At 41.2% G+C, this 26,221-nt stretch overlaps 1 protein-coding gene across 3 annotated transcripts in view; it reads right to left on the bottom strand.

Annotated features, from left to right (window-relative positions):
- The window catches only part of LOC146714302 (diacylglycerol kinase delta), a 98,817-nt gene extending 73,877 nt beyond the window's left edge, over positions 1 to 24,940 (bottom strand). For all 3 annotated transcript variants that reach the window (XM_085450764.1, XM_085450760.1, XM_085450762.1), the window contains exons 1-3: positions 24,566 to 24,940; positions 23,153 to 23,520; positions 21,422 to 21,526 (exon numbers count right to left, since the gene is read on the bottom strand). In XM_085450764.1, coding sequence (XP_085306890.1) covers positions 21,422 to 21,526; positions 23,153 to 23,242 — 195 coding nt within the window. In that variant the 5' untranslated portion in view covers positions 23,243 to 23,520; positions 24,566 to 24,940. The remainder of the gene's footprint in view (positions 1 to 21,421; positions 21,527 to 23,152; positions 23,521 to 24,565) is intronic.
- Between the last annotated feature and the right edge of the window lie 1,281 nt (positions 24,941 to 26,221).

The raw sequence follows: 26,221 nt of genomic DNA, 5'->3' as shown, positions 1-26,221 counted from the left end.
GTCACATGATTCGGAGGGCATTGTGGGCTCAGCCAATCAGAGCCAGCGGATTTCGTTACGCGGGCATTTTGCCATAACACGGGCAGAAATACTGCAGTTAAGTGCCTTCGTAACTTGAATTTTTTGTTAAATGGGGTATTCGTAAGTCGGGGTTCCACTGTACATTTAAGTAATTCTACTCTTTCAAAATGAATATTCATAGTACACAAATAGTAATTACAGCTAAAAGACTAAACTGGCCACGCATGCTTACATGTTATCAGTAACATCTCAAGTTTCTGAGTAATTCAGATCCATAGGATTACACATATTACTGTCACCGTCTAAATAATCCACAGGGGGAGCCCTCTTGCGCAACACATTGCAGGAAGTGAACCACACACCTACACAGGTTTGTGACACACTAAAAGGCGTCTTCTTACATCAAACGACTTCTCTTCAGCCCTCACACACTGAGAAACTATGAATCTCCCGAGAGGGATCCGCTGAATGAAACAGCGAGTCGTACGCATCGACAAAGATGACAAAAGCAGTGCAACCAACAAACCAACATCCAAACAACAAACAAGACGGTGGAAGGCGAGCTGCCACACAGCAGGTGCATTTTGTGATTTACGTCAGTTTTTGCTCCAAAAAGGCCATCCCACACAATCACTAATGACATCACCCGTACCTCAGCAGTCACAGAAAGTATACTCATGGCTTCATGGATACATCGCCAACCGTTGCTTTGGCATGCTCTGGACAGAGCCTGACAAATAAATACATGTAACGTATACGTGTATTTTTAAAAAACATAACTGTATTCGTGTGAACCTATATGTACACACACTATTGGTAAAAAATACCTGTATATGTGTTTTTTATTTTTAAAATTGCATATACGATACTCTTCCTAATCTTTATAAAATAATACGTATACGTTATTTATAAAAATACGTATACGGGTGTTTATAAAAATGTATGTACAGGGCCTCACCTTACTGTCTCAATAAAACAAACTAAATGGATAATAGTTGGTGATTCCTGGTTTGTTTTCTTAGTTTTTGGGATGCCTTTTGTCTATGGACAAAGACCTCAGTGACACATGCTGTCTGCAGCTGCTTCTTGCTACTTCACAAAGTGTAACCTTAAGGTATTGCCTATAATTAGGTGTCATCTGACTGCACCAATAGAGAAAGGTATTTTAAACACAGCTGTTTCAACTGTCCACCTTCAAAGATGGAGCAAAAGGGCAAATATGGAAGGAGAAAGCAACACAACACTCACTACAAGCGTTCACACAAAACACAACTATCACTGCCGCCATCGTTAAAACATACCGAACTACTTCATAGAGAAGGGTTAATAACTACCTGGTTTGTAGCTACTGAACTTTCAGAATAAGAGCGGACTAACTGTCCACCAGTATGCTGAAGAGGCCTGTTCTTTCAAGACCGATGAGGAAATAATGATATAAAGCACTAAAAACGAGTTGCATACCCAGGGTGCTTAGTGTACTAGGCTCTATGACGGATTTTACATTAAAAACCATGACAGTGTAATATTTTTTAAACCTAAAAAAAAAGCAGTTTTATGAGCATGCATTTAGTTTGTGCAGCTGACAGGCTGTCAGAGGAGGACAAATTAATGATCACGACACTGTAATAATGAAATATGTACTGCAACACAGCAGGTAAGCAGCAGCATTAGTAAGAATAATAATTGTAATTACTGTAATTGTAGGAAATGCACTAGTGAATATGATGAATAGAGCTGGCTCTCCCTTTCTCTTTGTCACTCACACACACACACACTCACACACACTCACACACACACACACACACACACACACACACACACACACACACACACACACTTTATTTCAAGTGTCATTAACAGATGTGTTTTTGTGCTGCTGACTCAGTCTCTTTCTCTTCATGTGGTACTTAAAGTCAAGGCTGATAACAGTGCATGGGCTCACAGGCAATTCAACACATGCATGTACACACACACACACACACACACACACACACACACACACACACACACACAAAGTATTGCAATGCAAGGTGGAGTCAAAAAGAATAAATGGAATCACTAAATATATGTGATCTCTCAGGACAGCAGTATTGCAAAAGCACTATATATGTGTGTGTGTGTGTGTGTGTGTGTGTGTGTGTGTGTGTGTGTGTGAACAATGTGGTGGCTGTCTCTTACTTCCTGTTAAAGGGGTTTTAAGAGAGAGAGCGAGGCTGACAAAAACCCAGAGAGAAAGTGAGTCTATTTTTGGCCCCTGTGAGACAAAAAAGAAAAAAAAGATGAAGAGATAGCAGCAGGGTTAAATAAAACCGAGAGGCGCGCTGAGGCGTGAAAGCAAAACAGGAAAAATGAAACACAAAAGTTAAGCAAACAGAAAGAGGGAAACGGGGAAATAAGATAGAGAGAGAAGTGTAAAACTGCCCTAATGCACACTGTCTGCTTTTAAAGGCCAACACCCTGATAGGACGAGGTGTATGCATCAGAGGAATCCACGTCCTCTTAACAGAAACAGCCTGCACTCACTGAACAGCACGATCTGGCATCTAACTAGTGGCACAATTTTTTTAATGTATTGTTTTGTTTTTTTCTTTCTGCAATCAACTTTCCCACACTTGCACAAAGCCCATATACAATATACGAGACCTGAGACATGAAGCTACATCTTTACTTCTCTTTTAAGCCGTTAGCTTTCCAGTTAGCTTTCCAGGCTAACGCAACACTTTTTTCTACTCTACGGGGTATTGTGCTTCTAATAACAGCTGCACACACATCATTTGCAGCGCCATAAAAAAAACTGAAATTAAGCAACAACTGAAAATAACTAAACCACAATAAAAAAAACAAAAAAAAACAACAACAATCCCACAATGCAATCAGCTAATAAAGCTCCAATTTTCTAACTTTCAGGCCTTTTCTCATTCAAGGCTGCAGCAGTCTACCGGGTTTCCGACGAAATTAAACGCCAAATTTAAAGCAAATTCACTGAATAATAGCTACGGAAGCTGCAAATTACTGTGCACTTCCATCTCTTACTGTTACATTAATATTAGGATCTGGGTATAAAGTGCTGCTGCTGGTGCAGAAGAAGCGGTTACAGAAACGATAACATGGAAAACAGGATGGAAAGCTGATTTCTGATTTATTCATGTGTTGATTTAAATAATGTTACAGTTAGCACACTGCTTCATACTGCTTGGAAAATCTATCAGCGAAGGAAAATATAGGCGAGCACAAACGGCAGCGGGTATCTAAGCCTTAAGTTTCACAGGCATCTTCATTTATTTGTCAGTTCTCTTCCATTGCACCAACTTCCCCTTTCAGCCAAGCATTAATAGGGTTTCTGCAATATTTGGACGTTGTCCCAATTTACTTTTTCATGCACTGAAACGCAAGTGTACCACCCTGCAACCTCACTTTAGAGTTGCACAGCCTTCAGTCTTTTGTATACAAAATACAAAAGTCTTTCATGTAAAATATAAGTGAAAGCAGAAAGCAATTATTTGCAATGAACACCAATCGCCAGGTCACTTTTTTCATGTCATGTTACTTACCAAATTTGTAAGTGACATGTTTTAGTGAGATGTATAATTCTAATCAGAAGCGTGTATTCTGTCCAGTGAAAGGGAGGACGTGTCAGCATAGCAAGGCAGCTTAAAAAGACCTGGTAAGCATTACATTTTCTAACCAATCTAACCATGTGATTTCTATATATGAAACCTAACCAAGCAACACATTTAAAATGACACAAATCTGTGACGTGTATGACTTGAACCTCATCCTGAAGCATGAGCAGTGAGATCACTCGATGTATGAATGACCCCTCCAAACTCCAAACGCAGACGTTTTTTGCCTTTTGAAACTACAAAATATTGGGTTTTTAGCTCGATGGTTGAGCAGGTGACCCGTGTCACAAGGCTGAATGCAACGGCCTTGCTTTGCTGCCTCATGCACCTCGATTTCTTCGCGGCACTATGCAAAAAATACTGCCAGCCGCCACTGCTACCACTCAGCCTTCTGGTAGATACACCTATCGTATCAGTTTCAGTCGCCTTGTTCTCAGGTTATTGTTATCAAGATTTTCAGAAAACTTGACCGAGATTCAAACTCATCTGAGATCTTTAGTAGATAAAACACACCTATGGAAGTGTATCAGAATTGTACACTGCCTAATTTCTGAGTTCGCAAACTTGGGTGTCTATGCTGTCGGCCCGAGCGGCAGGGTGACAACAATACCTAATCGGCTTTTTACAGCAAAGCGATAAAATGGAAAAACAAAAACCCGAAACAAAAAAAACTACTTCTGTTCATACACATGAACACAAATCAATACTTATGCAAGCAGAGTCAGGAAAAGTTGTGCTCAGGGACATGAAAATAAAGACCGTGCCTATCCCATGAACTACCGTAAGACTTGCTTTTATTGACTTTGCACATATTCCAACAGCGCGTCATCGTAGTGAGAGTCCAGGTGCTAGGCTGGCCCTGCTGCTGTCCACAGCTGTCAACTGACACCACGCAATCCTGGGCAGCTGAAATCCTCCATCGAGCAAAAATAGCAAAGCACTTGTGAAGTTGAACAACTGGTCTCGGCAGTCCTTAAATGCAAAAAAGTGCTGTGATGCTACAACACAACGCTCCTTTTTCAGCTTTAAAAACGAGGAAATGACAAATGACACTTCTCAGCTGCAACAGCTCATATGCTGTTTTATAGCATTCGAATGACTTGCAAATCATCTCATGTTTATTTACACTTTTTTGTAAATGTAGTTGTAAAATGTTGAAAACGCTGCACATAGCGCCTTTACCTGCAGGTGCTACGAGGGAAAAAAACAGACACATTTGCAGATGTTATCAGAAACCTGTGAGGAAAGTCAACTCAAACTGCGCAGCTTCAGCGAACGGAACCAGTTGAGGGTATATTATCCATCTCCTGCTGGCAGAGAGAGATATCGCTTCAGAGGCACGAGACAAACGCGCCGAAACTCGTGCTTTGTGCTGTCAGTCTCCGGTAACGAGCAGAGGAACACGAGCGGTAAATGCGCATGGACGCAACACCTTTCACTGATTGATAACGCACCGTTAGCACATTAGCACACAACTGCACACCTGCCGAGACTGAAACGCCCGTCAGTGATAGCACAAATGCACACACACACACACTTCTGCTAATGACCGAGAGCACACATGAGCACACACACAAGATATTGTTCTCTCCTCATCATTAGCACATTTCCATGAGTGAGCGTCAACATGGTAGACACAGCTGCTGCAGATAACTCATCAACTTTGTCTCACAGCACACACACTTTCTTTAATGGCCTGCTGCCTGCGGAAGACTGATGACGGTTCAGGCTTGGTAGATGCATAGGAAAGGGAATGATAGAGCAAAATGGAGACGAGGGGAGGGGAAATGAAATCAAGAGAAAGGAAAGCGTGAGGAGAGAGATCAATACGGGGATGCCGGGACGAGGAAATGCACCTGAAGTCAACCTGGTTTGACTGATCTAAATCTTTTTTGATGTTTGTGCTCAGCTCGGATTGTTGTGAGAGAAATGCTGCAGCTTTTGAGGTGAGGGTGGGAAGTGAGCATTTGACAGACACATTAAGCTCAAACAATGATGTTAAAACGTGAATAAAACAAAAAAAATGAAAGACACGAAAACCTGCAGTGAAACATGAGAGATGTGAGGAGGAAACCTCTGTGCACAGCACGTTCTGCAGGAGTGAAGCCAAAGATGGCAACCACAATAAACATGTAATCATGAAGAAAATAACCACAAGTAGTGCTATATCAAGACTATAAAAATAGAATCAAAGCTCAACAGTGTTTTGTTTTTTTTTCTAATGCGCGCTTTACTCAGGCGCAATAGATTGATAGATATAGATTTCTGCTGAATCAAAACAATCTCAACTGCTTTCACATTGCTTCAGCCACACTACATAATCTACATTCAAAGGACTCTTTAGACCTTTAGAGCTCTGAGAGAAGAAGAAAATTAGCTTTACCTGTCAAGTTAGCTCAACAACAGAAGGAATAAGGGCTCTCAAAAGCCTGCCATTGTTTCTACCCAAAAGCCCCAAACTTTTCTAGACATTAACGCCTCTGCATCGCCTAGAATGAAAATGTCACACACTCAGGTCAGACATTAAAAGCTGTTTACCCTCCCAGTTCTGAATGCAACCATCCGAGAATGCACGGCTTGCAAACTTACTACAGTATGTAATTGTTCCATTCACGCAGCATTTGCTAACTCTGTAGAATCCCCAGCTAGTCACATTGTGATACTGTTACGGACCAATCCCAAAAAGTTGATTCTGTTGATTCTGTTCATCTGGACGTAGCGTTTTCAGTGGGAGAAACGTTTCGTCACTCATTCAAGTGACTTCTTCATTCTCTTCATTGCTGACTGCAGGTTTCCCCAATCTTATAAACAGTACATTTGCATAGTGACTGAAACCAGCCCACTGAATGAACAATGGGCTGTGAGAGCAGTTTCTTGACCACTAATTTGCAAACTGTTGTGACCATTGATCAACAACCACTGTTCAAAGTCCAGGCCATTTACCATAGAGAGGCCTCCCAGCCCATTGTTCATTAAGTGGGCTAGGTTCAGTTATTGTGAAAATGTACAATAAGTCTGGGGAAACCTGCAGTCAGCTGAGACTGAAGAAGTCACTTGGATGAGTGACGAAACGTTTCTCCCACTGAAAACGCTACGTCCAGATCAACAGAATCAACTTTTGGGATTTACTTACCTGGATGATTGAGCATGCATTAAGACCTTACAGACCAATATAACCAAACATCAGTGATGTTACTCATCCAGTTTGCGGTTCATCTAAATCCAAGGGATTCTTCCTTTAAAACCTTTAGCACAGTTTGGGTTAAGACCTTTCCCATGATCAGCTTGTTTAAGTTTAAGTTAATTCAGTAGGAGTAGCGATTCTTGTGACCAATGGACATGTTGCCACAATGCTAGCTAATCAAAATGAATGTGGCTTACTTACTATGTTACTATATTACTAGGCATGTTTGGTTAAGTCGCAGAAAATGTCTACAATGGATAGTAAAAAAAATAGGGACTTTTCTGACATTTAACTCTTTATCTATTGTCAGGCAGTGTCTATTTAGTTACTTTAGTGTTGTATGAATGGATGTGAGGGAAGTCTTTATCAGCAGGAGAAACTGTAAAACTTGTGAAAACACAGGTAAAGGTCCAAAATGCATGCCCTCCTTCCCATTTTCCAAAGCTGTCTATTGGGACAGGAGTCTACTGGAGTCTCTTCCTGGGCCGATTGTGGTCTCTGGTCCTTATGATTGACACCCCTGTTACACTGACTCAACCAAATTCTGTTTGTAGGGTTGTTTGATGAATCCAGACTAGACCCAATCTATCCAGCCTGGACCAAGCACGGAATTTACAAGTGTACTACACACAGACCTGACATGAGCTGACTCAGATTCCTCTGCAGCATTTTAATGTTTTTCAAAGGCATCTTTCACCAGTTCAATCACAAATGATACAAAAAAAGTCACATTACAATGACCGGTAATTCTCAGCTACAAAACACGAACACGTATGTTGTATATTCTGGACTGCCAGATAGCCACTACTCTGAACGTGAGCAGGACCTGAACTTAAATGATTGAAAAGAAGCTTGAAAAACTATGAGGGGTTTCACAAAACAGATGAAGGATGAGCGGATTAAAAGAAAGGAAGGAATAGCGGGATGATGAAGGACAGGTCGGAGAAGAGAAAGAGGGGAGCATTTAGAGATCAATGTAGGATAAATGAAGAGCAATGAAAGACTCAATGAATGACCGCAAAAGACATGCGGTGAAAAGAGGACATAAATAAAAGATCGGAAGTAAAGGCAGCAATAAGAAGGAAGTTACGTTCTTATAACAGGGGGAGGGGGGGGCTTCAAGGCTGTTTCCCTCAGTAGATTTCACTCATTTCTGTAGTATGTGATCTTATTTTAGCTAAGTTCACAAAAAGAATAATTTGAATGTTCTTCATCATGATAAATCAGAAATATCACACCTCGTAGAGTTTCGCTACAACAATATGATTTGTGAACTTTCCTGTTATTCAAAAATGACTTAACAAGTCTTGCTTTTCCTCCTGAACCCACAAACAAAGCTTGTTTCTTCACACCTCTTTAAATGATTTCCTGCTTTCTTTAAATGCAGCCCAGAGTTTTGTAGCACTTTCTTCTTTCTTTGACTGTAAAGAGTCCCCCTGTCGAACGGCCTGGCGTTTCGGGGAAACATGAGGTCAAATCAATAGAAACTGAGTTTGACGGCTCCAATTAACCAACACCGGTGAAGTCGAGGAGACAGAATGACTCCGAATTAGGCCCTGAGACTGTGTGCGTGTGTGTTCATGCATGTATGATAAACAGCTTATGTAGAGTAATTTCATCAGAGCAGATCAATAATACACATTGGTGCCCTTTGTGGATCCTGGGAGTTAGCCACTTTATCATACATTACCTATAAATTACAGGGAGTAATATTTTAAAGTGCTCTGCTGAACGCTGCAACTGCAAATCATGAAAGAAGCTTTTAAGGGGAAAAAAATGTTTATTCACTGTTCAAACTACTTTTAAAATGTCACCATTAATACTCTGAAAGGCGATACACAACCACTTGCTTTGTGTGTCGTTGCTTCGTACTTGAACGCAGGAACAGTAAAAGTACCACCAAGAAATATTTTAACCATCAATCTTTTCATTGATTTTCAAATGTATATAATGATAGCGAGCGTCAAAAGAAGCTTAACATTTATTAACTCAAAACTAAATTAATGTCTTACAGGCAACGAATCAGGAGTCTGGCTGAAAGAGCATTGTTCATCATTTGATGACAGATACTGATGTTTAGTCAGAGTCATTATAATGGATTGGATTTATATAGCGCTTTTCTAGGCACCCAAAGCGCTTTACAATACCACTATTCATTCACTCTCACATTCATACACTGGTGGAGGCAGCTACAGTTGTAGCCACAGCTGCCCTGGGGCAGACTGACAGAGGCGAGGATGCCATATCGCGCCATCGGCCCCTCTGGCCAACACCAGTAGGCAAGTAGGGTAAAGTGTCTTGCCCAAGGACACAACGACCAGGACAGAGAGCCCAGGGATCGAACCGGCGACCTTCCGGTTACAGATGCGATTCCCAACCCCCTGAGCCACGGTTGCCCCATTGTGAGGAATCAAACATCTGAGAAACAACCGCACATAGTTAAACACATGAACTCTTATCATGTGCAGAAACGTCGATTTATCTGCCCTAGTTCACAAAGCTTTACAGTAAAGGAAATGTCACTGTGGCACTACTGAGGTTTCTCACGTGACGTCAAGCGCACATTATTCAAAGTTGTTCCCCATATTGGATAGGTACTGTAAAAAACAAAGTGTAATCCCTGGATAGCTGAGAGTTTGTAATAAAGCCCTTTGATTCCATTGAAAGTACGATCAGAGCAATATGTTGGCAACCAAAGAAATCGCAAGGAGTTTTTTTGCCAACTGTTTGGGGAATGGATTTTTTTCTCTAGTGATGGGTGGTTTGCAGGGTGTCACTGCAAACCACCCATGGTGTATGTAGGGTGTATGTAGATCTGCCTGACTTGAACTTTAGCAGTCACTTTGTAGCAGAAGATACTGTTTTTCCCCCTCACAACTGGTGGTTGCCAGATGGTTGCAGACCAGTCTCTAGGTCTATATGATTGGGGTCACAATAATGGTCATACATCTAAAATGGCAAACAAGTTAACATTGCGTGGTTAGTGGTCGTGTGTTTGTAAAACGTCAGTAGGCCATGACTGGGCACAAAATATAGTAGTTATAGACCTACTACAGCACATTCTTTGATTTGGGTGTACTTGTTGAGTCCCGGTCTCAGTCACACAAGGCTAGAGAGCAGTTATGACCTCTCATTCGCCATCACCAACTGACCAGTTAATTAGTCTGTGCTTTCCTGTCTTTGATAAGCGTTGCGTTTTACCAGCGTGGCGGTAAAGAAGAGGGTCAAGGTACTAATCTCAGGTTTACTTGTGTGAAATTATTTTTAACCTGAATTGTTTTATCAAGTCATAACTTAACTTATTTAGTTACATTAATAATATTAATACCCAGTAATAGAGTTTCCACAAAATTGTATTTCTCCTTCTACAAATTTAGCATCCTTAGTACATTCTTACTACAGCTGGGCACATACTGAGGCCACTTCCTTTTAAGTTTGTCATGCTTTTTTATCATCAACCTCTTCGTGCATAAATGTAGGTTAAATCTTTTGGGATTGACATTTTGGAGTTTTTTGTTGTTTTTTCTTAATGTGTGTGAATTTTAACTTGTCGTTTGTTGATAAATAAATCATGGTTTTACTTTAATTAATGTTCACGGGATTATAATACGAAGTAAGTACAATATACTTAAAATATCTTTTTGTAATCAGGATTACATAAACCTAAAAAGAGTCAGTCGTGCTGAGCTGGCTATCATCTTGGTAAGTCAAACAAAGTTCTGGCTATGAGGGCTTTCAGCTGGTACCAAATAACCAACTGCAAATATGAAAAATCCCTAAACAAATGTGAACCAACAAATATATAATCCAGGCTAAAAGGCACACATTTGCTAGAGCCAAACCAATCACTATCACTGTTCTACATAGAAACGTCTGTACTCTCTCACAATATAAGGCCCTTCTGTCCTTTATCTTGCTGCTGTAATCCAACAATGTTGTTGTGGGATCAATGATGTAACGTACCTACCTAATTGCTCCATCATTAAGGCCCAGGCAGATCTGACTGTATTTCTCGATGTTTATTCCAAGAAATGAATACATTGCTTAGATGTTTCATTACAGTTAAAAGACAGTTTTAGCTGGCTTGGCTGTGTGCACAAGAAACATTTCCAACTAGTAAATAGGCTTTGCTAATCCTACATAAAACGAATAAGTGGTCTAAAAGGAGTTATTCCTCTGTTTCAGGACTGTGTCACTGCTTTCAACAAATAACATTCATGGGGTATAGATGCTTTCTGGAAACTAAAGACAATCCTGCTATCTACACATCGAGAAAAGTAACGGCATTCTCCAAGTGAATCGAACCTTTTTTTTTCTCAGTCTTTTACCTCACTGAAACCTTCCAGAACTTAAACCGGGATTTAAATTGGCAGCTAGCAGGGGACAAGCACGTAACGTGTATCATGAAAGCTTTAAAGGAGGAGAAGAAAACCCGAAAGCCGGGTTAAGTAGCTGAATATACAAAAACGAGCTGATCAAATGTCCTAAATGTTGAGGTAGATAATGCAACGACTAGGGCTGTTCAATATAACGATATATATCGGATGACGATATAAAAACATCTATCGTTTCATTTTACGCTATCGTTTGTTTCGTGGTGTCGCAAAATAAACTGTTTACGGCAATATTTTTTCATAATTTTGATGGTCATTGTAGTGGCTATATTAATTTCTTAAAGTTCTCTCTTTCTCTTATATTTTATATAACCACACTATGAACGGACAAGTGTCTGTGTTTATGCGTTGTCGTTAGCAACAACGACGGTAACACCATCGCGTGTCCGCTTGTTTATGTTCCACATAAACCTTTCACAATAAAGTTCAAGATCCTGTTGAGACTTTTCAAAATAAACTGAATCTCGTGAAAGAGCAGATTATTTACGGATGAGAAGCAAAAAAGAGCCGCCAGGTGCTAGAAAATAAACCTTAGACTCAAACGTTAGAACAGGCTTTTCCCCGCAGCACGCCGTGTAATAAATACAAAGAAAACGGCGGCCTTTACAACTTATGTCTAAAAATGTATAGTTTCATGCATCGGTTAAAACACTCAACTCCAGGTACATGACGCGCAGATGGAAACACTTCACGCAAGTCGAGCTGCCAGAGATTCACAGAATTTACAGAAAATGTTACATTTTTGTGATTTATATCGATATCGGGACGATAGATTTCTTATATCGGGATATGAGAGTTTGGTCATATCGCACAGCCCTAGCAACGACCACGTGTTTTTTTAAGCCTTAAGGATACAAACAATGTGTTTTGAGCAATCTTTGTACCAGTGACTGAATAACACATTTTAAATAGTCAAGCCGCCTCCTCACCAGTCCTGCCAACCTGTTGTAACGGTAAATATGGATATTAGAGCCTGCTGTTCGCTGTGTGGATTTCTTATATAACCGACTCTGGATGTGTTTCCACTCTGCCTCCACCTCTCTCCCTCTTACACTTGCTAATTCTCTCCCCTTTGTCCATCTTCATCTCTCTCTCCTCTCCCCGTCTTTTTCCATCTCTCCCTCTCCCGTGTTGAACCGAACACTTCTGCATCTGTATCGCATCAAGCCGAGGGCACAAATCAAAGCACAGCACACAGACACACAACACCGGCCGTCCCACACGCTCGTGCACTCTCCTAAAGCCATGTCTGTCACCCCCCCTCTCTATCCATCCGCACACATCTATAACTTGTCCTCATCTCCATTGCAGTGAACACCCACACAGATTTCTGCACTGGGAGCGAGATGCAGATAAAAAAGAACAAATATAGTGGGTTTGATTCCAGCAAAGCATCGTGCAGGAAATCCACAGGAATAGGAGCGAGGGGGGGAAAAAAGAAGAAGTGTTACCTGTTAATCACCACTCTAAAAGCCAGAAATACGACTGGTTACATAATCTGAAGTGGCGCTGCTGCTATTTTAGAAGGAAAGGGTTTTGGTTAAGAAGTTACCAATTTTAGAAATTCTAGAAAATATTTGGATGTTAGGAAAGGGACAGGATGTGACGTGATCACTCCAAAGGAGGGGAAGTCACAGCAAGAAATTACAAAAGAATAGGGAGCAGACAAATGAGAAAGAAGAGGAAGGTAGAGAGGAGACGAAGGTGAAAACCTAATGACGGGACTGGCCTTTTCTTTGCACGTTTATGAGTGTGTGTGTCTTTGTCTACTTTCATAACATAACATAACAGTTGGCGGCCTACTCAAAACGTAAGTGGTAGTGCTACATACACACAAACACACAATTCACAGAAGCCTTTCTGCTTCATTCTCTTCCTGTGTCTCCTTTATCCTCCACACAGTAAATGTGAGTACTGCAAAGAGGAGGAGGAAGAAGAGGAGGTGGAGGAGAATAGGATTGGGAAAATAAAAAGAGGAGAGTAAAGAAAGAGTGCGAAACCTTACGTAATTGAGCCTGGAGGTAGACAAGGACAAAAAAAGAAGGAAAGACAAAAAGAAAGTAAGAAAATCAGAGATCGCTCGCAGAACGCAGACACATTGAGTTACAAACAGAACTTTTGCAACAACATGTGACAAAAAGACAGCTGACAGCGCAAAACTTAAAAGCCACCACATCCAGCAGTTTTTGTTTCTCACAATTTAACATCAGATGATAATTTCCCTCAAGAGAACTGCTCCCTGTTCCAAAGATGCTGCTGCCTGACCATCCTGTGGTGAATTAGAAAACCAGAAATCCATTGTGCAGTGGAAACAGGCAAATCAAAGTAAATCTGTGGTGGTAAACAGTTTGTGGCTCTACTCACTAGCATAACATCTTAATAGTGCCAGGTTTTGAGTAAAGGGAGGCCAGACAAAGAAAGGTTGGGGGGAAAGAAACAAGTTAGTTAGCTAGCAAGCTTTTCTGTATCTGACTTTTTCCCATTGCCTCTCAAAGACAGGCACATCTGTCAAGGTTGTCACACCATAGTGCGTAGAAAAGATGGGCATGCCTTCCAGGTATAAAAAGCTATCATGAAAGTACTTGTAACTTAAATTTCTTTGAATAATATTGTCATGTTCATCCATTTTCTGCCGCTTATCCAGGTTTAGGTCGCAGGGACAGCAGTCTGAAAAAAAAGCTCAACCCTGCCACCTCCTCCGGCTAATCTGGGGCGACAACGAGGCGTTCACAAGACAGTCGAGAGACTATCCAGCGAGTCTTCGGTCTCCCAGTAGGAATACCTCACCTAAGAGGCACCTCAACTGAAACCTTTTGATGTGGAGATGCTTCGGTGCTTAGTGCATCAGGTGGCCATCAAAGGTGGAGGCCCTGGTGTTCTCACCCCCGGCTTCAAGAACTGGCTATAATTCTTGACCTCTGTAAAAATTTTTCCGATGACTTCATGTGCTCAATTGGCCGTTTCAGATAAAATTGAATAAAATTAAGTTCACATAATTATTAGAGCCAGAAAGGAGGATTATCCAGGATATGTTAGGTGGCTAACAAGTCGTCAATCAAAAGTGCAGTGCCCTCAGTTTCACAGTCCAATCTACCAATCAACTATTGAACTGTTTTTTAGGGTTTTTATACTTTCATTTTGAAAAATATCTCCATTCAAATGAAAGCGAAAAAAAATTGCTGTCACATGCTGTCAAGAGCATGCCAAAGAAGCAAGTGGTGAAATAGCCCTAACCATGTAGATGTCACAATGCTGGAACACTGCAAACGCTAACAAAATGAAAGTGGATATATGAATTCTCTTGCATAGCTTCTCCTTTCTTTTTGTTTCACTTTTTTAAGCAAAAATGCCACATTTTTTAAGACACAACACGCTGAACAATCCTTAGCAACTAACGTTGATTTAGTCTTTTCAAGATCTCAAGTGAGCCATCAGCCTGCAGCTAGGCCGATAAACATGTAACCACTGTTTCAACAGCTTCCCAAGATAATCAACAATGCTCAACAAATAGCTGCCCTCTGTGGAGAGAAGTGAAGATGTCTTATTGAGATAAGGTTGCAGAAATGCCTGCATGCACAGTGTACTGCAGCTGAAATAAAATGCAAACAGTTCCTGCAGTCATCGTATACTCATATAGCACAGGGTCTAAATGTCAGCAATTTAGACTGAAAAAAGCTTTTAAGATGTTAATTGATGGTAATTATTTGCCTTGAAATAGATAAATTACTACATGAAGCACGTTAAAAATGTGTCTTTTTTCATTATCAGATGCAGTATTGATGACCTATACTGAACTGTTACCGTATCCTTAGTAGGGCTGAACGATATATCGCATTTGCGATAATATCGCGACATGATCAAGTGCAATTTTCTAACCGCAAAGGCTGCGATTATACTCTGGACATGTCCAAATTCATGGGCTGCATCCTCCTGAGGCCGCATTTGTAGACCGATTACGTCACAGCGACGCGCCGAAGGCTGTCCAAATTACTACCATATCCCAGAATTCATAGCGCGGCCCAGCCAAACTCCAGTTTCCAGCAATGGCGGCCGCTACTAAGTTTTAAAATTACTCATACTAATCTTTCTGGGTCACAAAATAAACTTTTAACATATTTTCAGGCGAGAAAGTAGTTGTGTAAACATCAAATATCTGCTCGGTTTATCAAGATATCCCATATTTGCAAAAGTGCTTCGACGTTTTCAGAGGCGTCTGCTACCCACCAGCTCGACAGCTAGCCGGGAGCTCGAGGGTTACTGATGCGGCCGAGAACGGCACAACTCCCGGCACATCATTTTCAGATCACCGCGGAGTTTCGCTGCTCGGGTTAAACGTAATATATAAGTCACTTAGACAACCTAAAAATGTTATTGTTGGGCTTTTTTCAGTGTTTTGTTTGTTCGTGAGTAAATCGGTTTGGCTGAGATTAAAGTTATTAGATTAGATAAAATAAAACTTTATTAATCCCCCGGGTGGGTTCCTCCTTGGTTTTCACACAGCTGACTAAACGTCAAACAGAAAACTTATTAAACAGAAGTATGAGACAGTCGAGAATTTACACCAGTGTCTGGTTATATTTTAGATAGCAAGAAGCAGACGGCCGAGTTTATTAAACTCCACCGAGACAGCGGTGACGCTAATCAGAACTAGACCGTCCAATTTCACGCCTTTAAACTTTAAAGGCGTGTTTGTGTGTGTGTTTATACAATTGCTATTATGTTTGCACTTTATGTGTAATGTTACTGACTGCAGAGATCAGTAAGATGTGTGTATTTTTTATTTATTAGTTTTATTTATTTAATATTATTTTTTAATTGAATGACTGTCTAGTAGTTCACAGATGTCGAAAAACTGAGTGTGGTAAAGCCACTGATTTTGTTTATGTATATTTCTGCAATCTGCACATTGTACTGACTTTCATTTTAATGTTTACACCAGGGTTCCTTGTCAGCACTTTATGCTCAGATGTTTGTAAGCTAAAAATAAACTATTGTGTATGTTCAAATATACTGTTGTGATTGAAGAAGTTAAATAAAAATGTCAGTCATCAATTCATGCATCACCTCATGTCATCATAACAGAGGTCTGTCTTCCAGGAAAGAACAGTTTAAAATTAATGTAATATAGTATTGGCCATACTATATGATGTATTGCTTGTCTTTGTTTAATAATACAGAAGACAAAGACCTTAAAAAATAATCGCATATCGCAATCGCAATATTGGGGCAAAAAATCGCAATTAGATTATTTTCCATAATCGTTCAGCCCTAATCCTTAGTGACGCATCGTTTATGTGGTTCTAATTTATGCTACTTACTGGCTGAAATATGTGAAGCTGCAGTATGTTCACTGAATTGTCTATCTGACACAAAAAGTTAATAGACTTCCACTTTATATTTACTAAATACAGAAGCAAAATTATGGAGAAATAAAGAGCAGAGTCAAACAGTATGACCCTGGCAGCTTGTATTGGCCCTAACCGTCGTAGTAATCAGTTCTAAATACAGTTCAGAGTTTCTTCAGAGTCTGTTTCTATTTTAGTCAGGTAGTTGGTTAGATAAATTAAACCTCACTAAATTTAGAAACCGTCATCTTTACTCTAAAGAGCTGTGTGAACAGAAATGCTGTCACAGCTCTGCTGAAACTTCACGTCCCAACAGCTGGCTTTTATCTGTTGCTGGTGGATATTAAGCACCGTAGAAACGAGGGAAACAAGCTATTTAGAGGTTGAAGATTTTGGTTTTGTTTGAAGGGTATTTGAGCATGTCATTATACTGATATGAATGTACCATTTACCAATAATGATAACAATATCAGACATGAGAACTAAAGGCTGAGAAACACAGGAAATGGAGAACAGGACATGAGATATAACAACCGCTCAAATTGTGGTTTATGAAGTACACCCATCTTTGCGCCCAGGCTACAACTTTAACACCGAAAGAAAAGAAAAAACCCGCACACATACAAAAGGGTTTGTCTTTTTTCAGAGAGCATTGGGTTTAGTTTCTGAAAAGCCTGCATAAACAAGCCAGTCCAAGACAAAAACTGAAGTCAATTCACAAACAGCAGAATTACCGCCTTGTCAACTAGTCAAGTTGCATTTCACCATCTGTGGAGACTTCAACCTTTGGATATAAAATGTCTTTGTTTCACATTATGTCATGATTAGCATATCACCAAAAACAATACTTGCGGTACCATTCAATATCAAAATTCCAAGAATTTGTTTGCTACTTTAAATGCCGATACACCAGTAATTCTTGAAATCAGGTGGGTAGCATACAGGTACAAGTATTTTAGGCTATCCTTACATACTTAAGAACTAGGAAGCCCTAAATATCTGGTATTGTGACAGGTCTAATTTTAATTTGTCAAGTTAGCTAATTTTATGTGTTTATTTTTTCCAGACGCTGCACTGATCTTGACCTGTGAACATGAAGTCAATAAAAGTTGATTCTGACTTCACGAACATGGGCCAGATTTCAGGTCACTATGTTCATGAACCTTTTAACCGCTGTACCCAACTAAAACAAGCTGTTGCGTCATGTAGCTGCAACAGGCTGAGGGGACTTGGGTCCCCTTAGTTATCATTGGTCTTTCAAGTCACCATAAAGAGCACAAAGGAAACAACTTTGTTAGAAGAGAAACACACAACAAGGACTTCTAATTTTACTCTAACTAATGAACATAGAGGGACAATCTAATGAACATTTACCTAATTTATGTTCACTTTTTGAGCTCGTCTGCAGGTCTACTATAACATAAGTCATTGCCATGCAGAGTCATAAATATCAAGGTTTGACCTACATAAATGTATATATATTTGGCACCCACCAAGGAAGTTTTACCCGGAGCCACAGGAAATGTATTTTTTTTACTTGTTTTGTTAACTGTGCTATTATTATTTCACACATAACACTGTTAAACGATCAGAAATAGTATGAAAATGCACAGCTAACTAGGCAAAGTTAACCGCCAAAGGCCTGTGTGGAGCCTTGAATATGTAGGTTTAGCTTGAAAATCTCATGAGTTAACTACCAGCATATCCCCTGCTGATCGTACAGTGCATCTAAAGCTGGTCTTTAAACCCAAACATATTTAATTAACACCACAGTCTCCACAGTGAAATGGAAATGACCCGCCCTTTGTTTCTGAGAGCTACCACAACATCTGTATGATTATTTAGCGAATCACCGCCGAGGAACTGAATTAACCTAATGGTGTCAGGAAGTCATGTCACAGTTGATGAGAATTAGCACCTCCTTAACAAGTGTGCCGACAGACCGCAGCTCTAACAAGGCAGGTAATAGGCAGGGGACAAACTGAAGCAAGTCAAATGAAGCAGACAAGGAAGCACTGATGTAGTGATGGCGTTCAGCTATAACACACGCAAAAGCCATAAAAAAATAGAGGAAGAAAGAGACATTTTGGCAAATAACAAACTCAGCCAAAATCACCCAACACACGCCTGCATGCACTCAGAGAAATGAAGGGACACACAAGCTCATTAATCCTCTCAACCTATTGTTGTCACTGAAGCATAATCCTGAAGTCGATGACTAGCTTAATCTACAGCAAGTCATGTGACTCTAGTTACACAAACTCTAATCATCTCACACTTGCACACAAACAACCAGCAACCGAACCAGCAGCAATTTTTGTTTCATCCAATGAGAAACGATCTACACATCTTTAAAGCCACATTTTGGGCACATTTTAGCTGTTACTTTCAATATCACAGCAATTAAATGTGACGTTTTAGGATTCTGTCATACCAGGCTGGAGAGACTGGTCAGCAACCTGCTGGCAAGCACATATCATTGGAGGAAAAATGTGCACTGCCCCCATCGGTTGGCAAGTGCTTGCTGGCTGGCACTGAATTGAATCGGTCAAAAAGACATTGCTGCAGCAAAGATGTCCTTATGATTGGTGTGGTCTCCTGTACTTTACATGGAAAACGCCGAGTTAACCTCGCACACTCCACATTTACTCTTCAAGAGTAAATGAAGTTGCTGAGTGTTTACGCGCAACCCTGCGCTTTCCATTGGTGACGTTGGCAATTTTCACCTAGCCAGCAGCCTGTAACCACTCACCACCTGGTCAGGGAATACATATTTTTCCCTAGTAACCTTTGGTTGTGTCTTTCAGGAAATAAATGAAAAATGTTTTTCATAAGTTTATTTATGTAATAAACTGCAAATTTTTCTCACTATATGTCTATATAAACATATATATGTCTGTATGTACCCTCGTTCCTCCTTAGCTAGCATATACCAATCACGTATACGGCAGTTTTTAACATCTATGTTTTTTTCCCTAAATTTATTACAGATATCAATTGTTTAAATTTGTCTGTATGCATTTGTTTCATGTGCCACATTCCGTGCGCGGCATCCAAATACGTAACGTAACGTTCACAAAAAACTTTTGTTTGACTTACCACTGAAAATGAAAATTTTTAAAATGTGCTGCAGGTTTTTGCTAGTATAGAATATGTATGCAGATAGGTTTATGACTTAAGAATGGATGCTCTGGTGAGAAGTAATTCAAGTATTTTGGAATAATTCTTAGTTCGTTTTCTCTAAAAAAAAAATATATATGTATACGTAAATGACACAAGTAATTTAATTTTCTTTTTTTCATTGCTTTTAAGCTTTTGTCTTGTGTTTTATAGGTTATATACCCTTCGGTATGATTTAACCGTACCTTGTACTTTCAATTGTTTAATTTTTTTTTAATCCAATCATCTAAACTGGATGATGCATGTGAAAAAACAGGAAAATATTTTGCAGATTAACAGACTTTTTTGCTTTTATTTCAGTATATTTTCATTTGAGTTTTTATTAATTTTAATGTTAGTTTTAATCTTTTTAATTATTATTGTATGGAGGGCATATGTCAGAGACAGGACTATTCCTCCATTATACCTCTTTATTTTTTAGTTCAGTTCTTTTCCAAATAAGTTTTAATTTTTTTTTTCAAAACACTACTTATTATTTTTATTTTGGTTATCTACGTTCTAGTCTTGCTGATAACGCTAAACAAAACCCACACACACACACACATATGTTAGTGTATATAAGTGTCGAGTGAGATCAGCCAATCAATACTAGACTGTTATCCAATCCTATTGTCTGCAACAGAAACAAATGAGGCATTATGGGATGCCATTCCCATGACGACAGGGATAGCAGGTATCCTGTGTCTTCTATTGATCTGAGTGTGTTTTACAGCTGCGGGTCAATACAGGTAATGGATAATGATTTACACACACACGCACGCATGCACACACTCATACAGAATAATAATTTGCACATTAATCACTCTGTTGATAATGATGCATTTCTCTTTATTGCTATTAGCTCATCAATAACTAACGACACACACTTCTGTGTATGTGTTTAAATGCCAGTAACAGGATACTATCAAGCCATCAATATCTTACTGTAAGAGTGAGTCCAGAGGCCAATAACATCTACCAGAAGTCCAGTAAGAAAGGGAGCTCTTACTGCTGTCATTGATTTGAACACTGCTCATGAGCACAGTGGCGGTAAGAGAGGAAAATGACGCAGGCAGGAAACAGACCAGGCGTTAGAAGGAAGTTAGCTGACCTCAGAGGAGAGGTCGGATGAGAGGTCTGATTTAACGGTTGATAAAGTTGCGACAGAGACAGTCACACAGAGAAAAGGCTGCTAAAGATGCAAGGTAGCGGTTAACGTCCCTTCACATACATTTGATTATCATATGCGAGGCCTCCGAGAAAGGCAAGGGTCCTTCAGACCCACATGCACATGCCCACATTTCAGTGATAAGTCTAAACTTTGTGCAGGTTCTTCAATAAGTAAGCAGCTCAAATGTTTAATCAGGGTTATCAACATGGCCCTGATAGGAAATTCCATGATTTTTCCATGAATGTTCTCTAACTGAAGAGCGCCTGCCTGAATCCAAAAATATTACCGCACTCTGGTTCGCTAATGATGCTTTTTACCTCAGAGGAGTCAGGTCGAGAATGGATAAAGTTCAGAAAAGCTCTTAAAAGCACTGCAACGTGTCGAGAAAGGTTAAAAAAAAAGCAGCTGAATCCATCATCTATGATACAGATTCACTAATATTACCTCATTTCTTTCTGTGTCAAAAACAAGCTCTTCTACCTGCTATAATCCCACCTACACACACATACACCATTTCCTCCTACCTTGGCCCTTATCTGTCCCGAGGTCGAAACTTTGCGGATCAGCTTGTGTGACGTCTCTTCTTGTTCTCCATCGCTGTCTGATGACTCTTCACCTGCTTCACCGGGCTGCAAGAAGAGGAGATAAAATCACCGAAAATGAATGTGAGATCAGGAGCCGTAAAATGTCCTCATTTCAAACTGTAGTGGAAGCGTTCAGCCACTGATTCAGCAGTTTGGCTGATGGGCTTTTTACTCAGAGCAACATTTTATGGTAAACTTACGTAAAATCCCACCGTCACCTACACAGAAAAAGTAAAAATGGACCGATAGTACAAATTTTTGGTATCGACCAAGTAATCACCTAATCATAGAAACTCAGGTAGCTCTTACAGCTCTTTAAAAAAAATAAAGCAATATTAATTTTATAGGAGTTAAAAAAACTTAAAAAAAATGCTGCTCCAATGATTCAGGGTTTTTTTTAGCATGAATATTTTCAAAATAAAAGACACTAACTGTAAAAGATGTACCTAGACTACATAAGTGCACTTTAGGCACTCGCTGATCTGAATATTTGCATATACAACAGAAAATGTCAGCATAGGCACGAGATTTTTTTGGGTACCGGAAGGTTTCTGGTTTGTAGCCTGAGTGCTACTGACCAATCACATTTGAGCAGGATGTAGCTGCAGGCGAGTAAGCTGCCTGTGGTGAACAAAAGAGGTTCTGCATTCACTGAAACGCAACGTAAAAAAAACAAACAAAGATGACTGAGCTTTACGTGTACGCACCATCGTGGAGCGAGTAGTTTTAACTTCTTAAACAAAGCCACCACCCCAAAAAAACAAGAACGTCACCTCCTCCTCCCCAGTGGGAAATCTGAGCCTGCTGCAAAGCTTTTCCGCGAGTCAAGAAGTCAGGGATGTCAAATTCAGTACATGTCGCTGATACTCTATAAATGTGTGGGAAAAATGATAAAGTGAGGAGGTCGGGGCGGATGGATGTAGTCGTTTTCTTTCAGCTGCTCCGTTTAGGGTCTTCTCTGTCACACTAACCCTCCGTGTGTTCTCCTTCACTACATCCTCTGAGATCTTCCTCTTCTCCTCCTGCCTGAAAGCTCCATCTTCAGCACCCTTTGTCCACTATATTCTCTATCCTGCACATGTCCCTCTGATGTATTCATTTCTAATCCTGTCTTTGGTCATCAAAAACACAGTTTAACGGCTACATTTTCTTACTTTGTGTTCCCATTCACACATTTCCCGAATCTTTCTCAGAGTTTATCCACACTGATCCCTGCAGAGTGGACATCTCCCCGTGGCTGCTTCCTTCCAGGGTAACTTTGTCACATATAGTGAAGGTTTATACTCGCTGCTCAAAGGGGCTGTTAATAATTCCTGTATTTAAAGGCTGCTCCATGCAGATGAGGTATCTCGTTTAAAAGCACGTGTCTTCTTTCACCTGCAGGTCGAGATTAGTCAAGGCTTTTGTTATCTCGACACGACCCGAGGTAAAAGACTCTCGCTAAGGGATTGTATTACTTATAAATTAGGGCGTGTAAGTTGACTAGTCCCATTGTTAAAAGTGTAGAGTTGTTGTTTTTTTGTATTTTTACCCCTTCTGAAAGGGAAAGGAAAAGAAAGTGGAAGCAAAACCTGTTGAGGAGCCCCACCTATACTTTCACAATCTCTCTCTCTTTCTCTTTTTTTTTCCAATTTTAGCTTTAAGTGTGAAGAAGAAGTGGACTGTACTCACAATATGAGTCCTTTCAGAGTCTTGCGGTGATCCCAGCGACTCCCCAGCCCCCGCCACGTACAGGACGTTGGGGTTCAGTTTGGACGCCATCACGAATTTACAGAGAAAGGAGAGGAGAAGGAGTAGGAGGGCGAGGATAACAAAGAAGAAACAGAGACACGGGTGTGAAAGGGGTGAGAGAGATGGGTGAAAAGTTGCAGAAGATGTGGAGGGGTGGGGGGATGAGAGAGGAGAGGAGGAAGGGAAGAAGGGTGGAGTTTGGCAGGTGAAAGCCGGGCTGAGAAGAGAGATGATGAGGAACGGGACAGCAGCGGCAGCAGCAGGATCTGGGACGCCACGCTCCTGCCGAACTCTATCCAGGGCCAACTCTGGAAAAGACGGAGAGATGAATTATTGATCAACAGAGAAAAGCTCGGGTTTTTTTGGCAGGGGGAGGTTGTCTCTCTCTTTTTTGCTGGAAGTTCCCAACATGTATAAACAAAGTGTGGCTTTCACAGCTGATTAATTTGCCTTCCTCCTTCCATGGCAGGCTTTCAGCTGACAGTGCTACAGACACAATGCACACGGCGCTTCTGTTTCTCGGTTCCTCTTTGGGTCTTCCTGTCTCCGAGCGTTAAACACTTTGAGGTTTACGGTGTTTTGGGGGTTTTTTAGGGCCCTTTTAGGCAAGTCACACAAAGTCAAACAATTATAATAATACATACAGCGATGATTGGGAGGTGGAGACAGAAACATGCTTCATCACCAGCCTCTGCGTATCTCACACACGTGTTTTGGCATGCAGCAGTGCCGGGAACACACACCCTTACAGTCAATATATATGTGTGTGTGTGTGTGTGTGTGTGTGTGTGTGTGTGTGTGTGCGTTTCCTTGATTACGACTTGGACAGATTATTCAAAAACCTGTCTGCGCATCTTTCACCTCTCTGCCGCCCCCGGTGACACCAAAAAACTTGCACACATAAGCGCTCAAAAACACACTTCAGCACAAACGCTGAAGAATGTGTGTGTGTGTTTGTGTGTGCGTGTGCGGGCTTTTCCTTTTGAAAAAGCCGATCAAACTGCGCTGCTGTGGCTCACATGTTTCAGAGAGCCGTACACGCAGACGGATGCACGCACAGCGGGCTTGCTGGAGCCGAGCGCAGACCATCCATCAGCCGTGTCTGTCCTCGCTGTTTACCGCGGGAGCTGTCGGCGGACACGCGACACAAAAACAGTCCGGTCCGTGTACAAGGACCGCGTGCATATCTATCAGCTGGGCTCAGCCTCAGCTCAAAACGTCCATCAGCGACCTGCGGCCAGCACCACCTCCTTTGCTTTGCACACACACAAAAACAAACACACACACACACATATATATATCTAAGCCCCCTCCTGCGCCCTCCTGTTTTTATAAAATGTTTTTATTATTCACCTTCGCTGCTTGATTTCTCCTCCAGCGGAGCTTGATCAGGTGCGCTGTTTCTGCCCCGCTCCGGTTACCCTGTCTGGGTGGCTCGCCAGCCGGCGTCGGGGTGCTGCTGCGCGGGCGGCCGGCGGTCAGCAGCGGCAGGAGGAGCAGCAGGAGGAGGAGGTGGTGGTGGAGGAGGAGGAGAAGCAGCGGCGGCGTGCGGGTCTCTCCGGTGGTGCTCGCCTTGCAGAGAGAGCGGTCATACGCATAGCGTCGGAGCGGATCTGAATCAGGTAGCAAGAGGAGGAAGGGGAGGGAGGGAGCAGGGGGTGAGAGAGAGCGAGCGAGCGAGAGATTTAAAAGCGGCCGTGTTGAGACGCTTCAAATCGCCGTATCGGGGTTAAACTGAGAGCAAATAACGTGCACAAACACACACACGCATGCGCCTGCAAGCAGGAAAAACAGACCTGCTGAACATAAGCAGAGCTACGTTAATTAACACAGTGGACCTTTGAATGAGGGGGAAGACATCGTTTAATCAAAATCGTCCTGAGGTAAAGAAAAAACAAACACGCAATGAGCTTTTACTGATTGTGCATTAGCGCTTAACAATAAGTGTGTAATTACAGCGCTGCCAAGCGTTGATTTGAAAGGCAAAAGTCGATTAAAATGCCAACAATCCTTTGTTGTTGTTACGTGCACACGGTATACCGTTTCTCAGCCTGGGCTGACTTGGGCGCATGATGGACGTGGTTGGTTTATGGACACCTGTGTGCAGCTGGAAAGCATGCTCAATCATCCAGGTAAGGAAATCTTAGAAAGTTCATTCTCTTCATTCATTTCTTCATTTTCAGTGGAAGAAACGTTTTGTCACTCATCTAAGTGACTTCTTCAAACAGTAGACGTCACATGGTGACCTTCAGTCACTTGGTTACTGAAGAAGTCCTCTTAAGAAGTTCAAGTGACTTCTTCACAACGCAAAGCAGAACCACCTTAACTGCATCTTTGACACATGTAGGAGCAGTGTTTCTAACTGTGCAATTTCTCCAGATGTGTCAGCTCCTCACCCGCTTTCAGAGGCTTAGAAAATTCGTCCAGTTGTATTCAGAACTCTTAAGGTCATTACCGAGATTTCATGACCTGAGGTGAGGGTCGGGACATAAAGCTACACCAGGAAAGTTCAGTACAGCATCTGCAATACTGCTGACGGTGCACCAATCCGTCAGTCATATTCTCACTCCACCTTTCCATCACTTGTGAGTGAGACCTCAAGATACATGAAGTCCCTTGCTTGAGGCATGCTATTTCTACCTATTTCTACGTACAAAGTAGGAGCATTCCACCATGCTGAATCTCATCCTAGCTATTTCACACTCAGCTGCAAAGTGCTCCAGTGCACACTCTGAAGATGCCAACAGCAACACATCATTTACAAAAAGCAGAAATGCTCCTTATCCTGGCCATGCCTTGAGATCCTGTCCATGAAAATCAAGGACAGGATTGGGACACCATGCTCCTACAGTATAGCCGTCAGGTGCCCCAGGGACCTTTGTAAGGCCGTAAGTCTTCTCCAAATCTACAAAACATATATAGTCTGGATAGTCAAACTCCTGTGATTCCACCAGCGGTCCTACAAGGGTGAAGATCTGGTTAACTGTTCCATGGCCAGGAAGGAATCCC

This window comes from Copadichromis virginalis, linkage group LG3 (assembly GCF_057382275.1).
Source record: "Copadichromis virginalis isolate Kocher_CV1m ecotype Utaka linkage group LG3, C_Virginalis_male_GT1.1, whole genome shotgun sequence".
Classification (NCBI taxonomy): Eukaryota; Metazoa; Chordata; class Actinopteri; order Cichliformes; family Cichlidae; genus Copadichromis; species Copadichromis virginalis.
The sequence above is the reverse complement of the archived record's forward strand: the minus strand, read 5'-3'. Positions and strand labels throughout refer to the sequence as shown.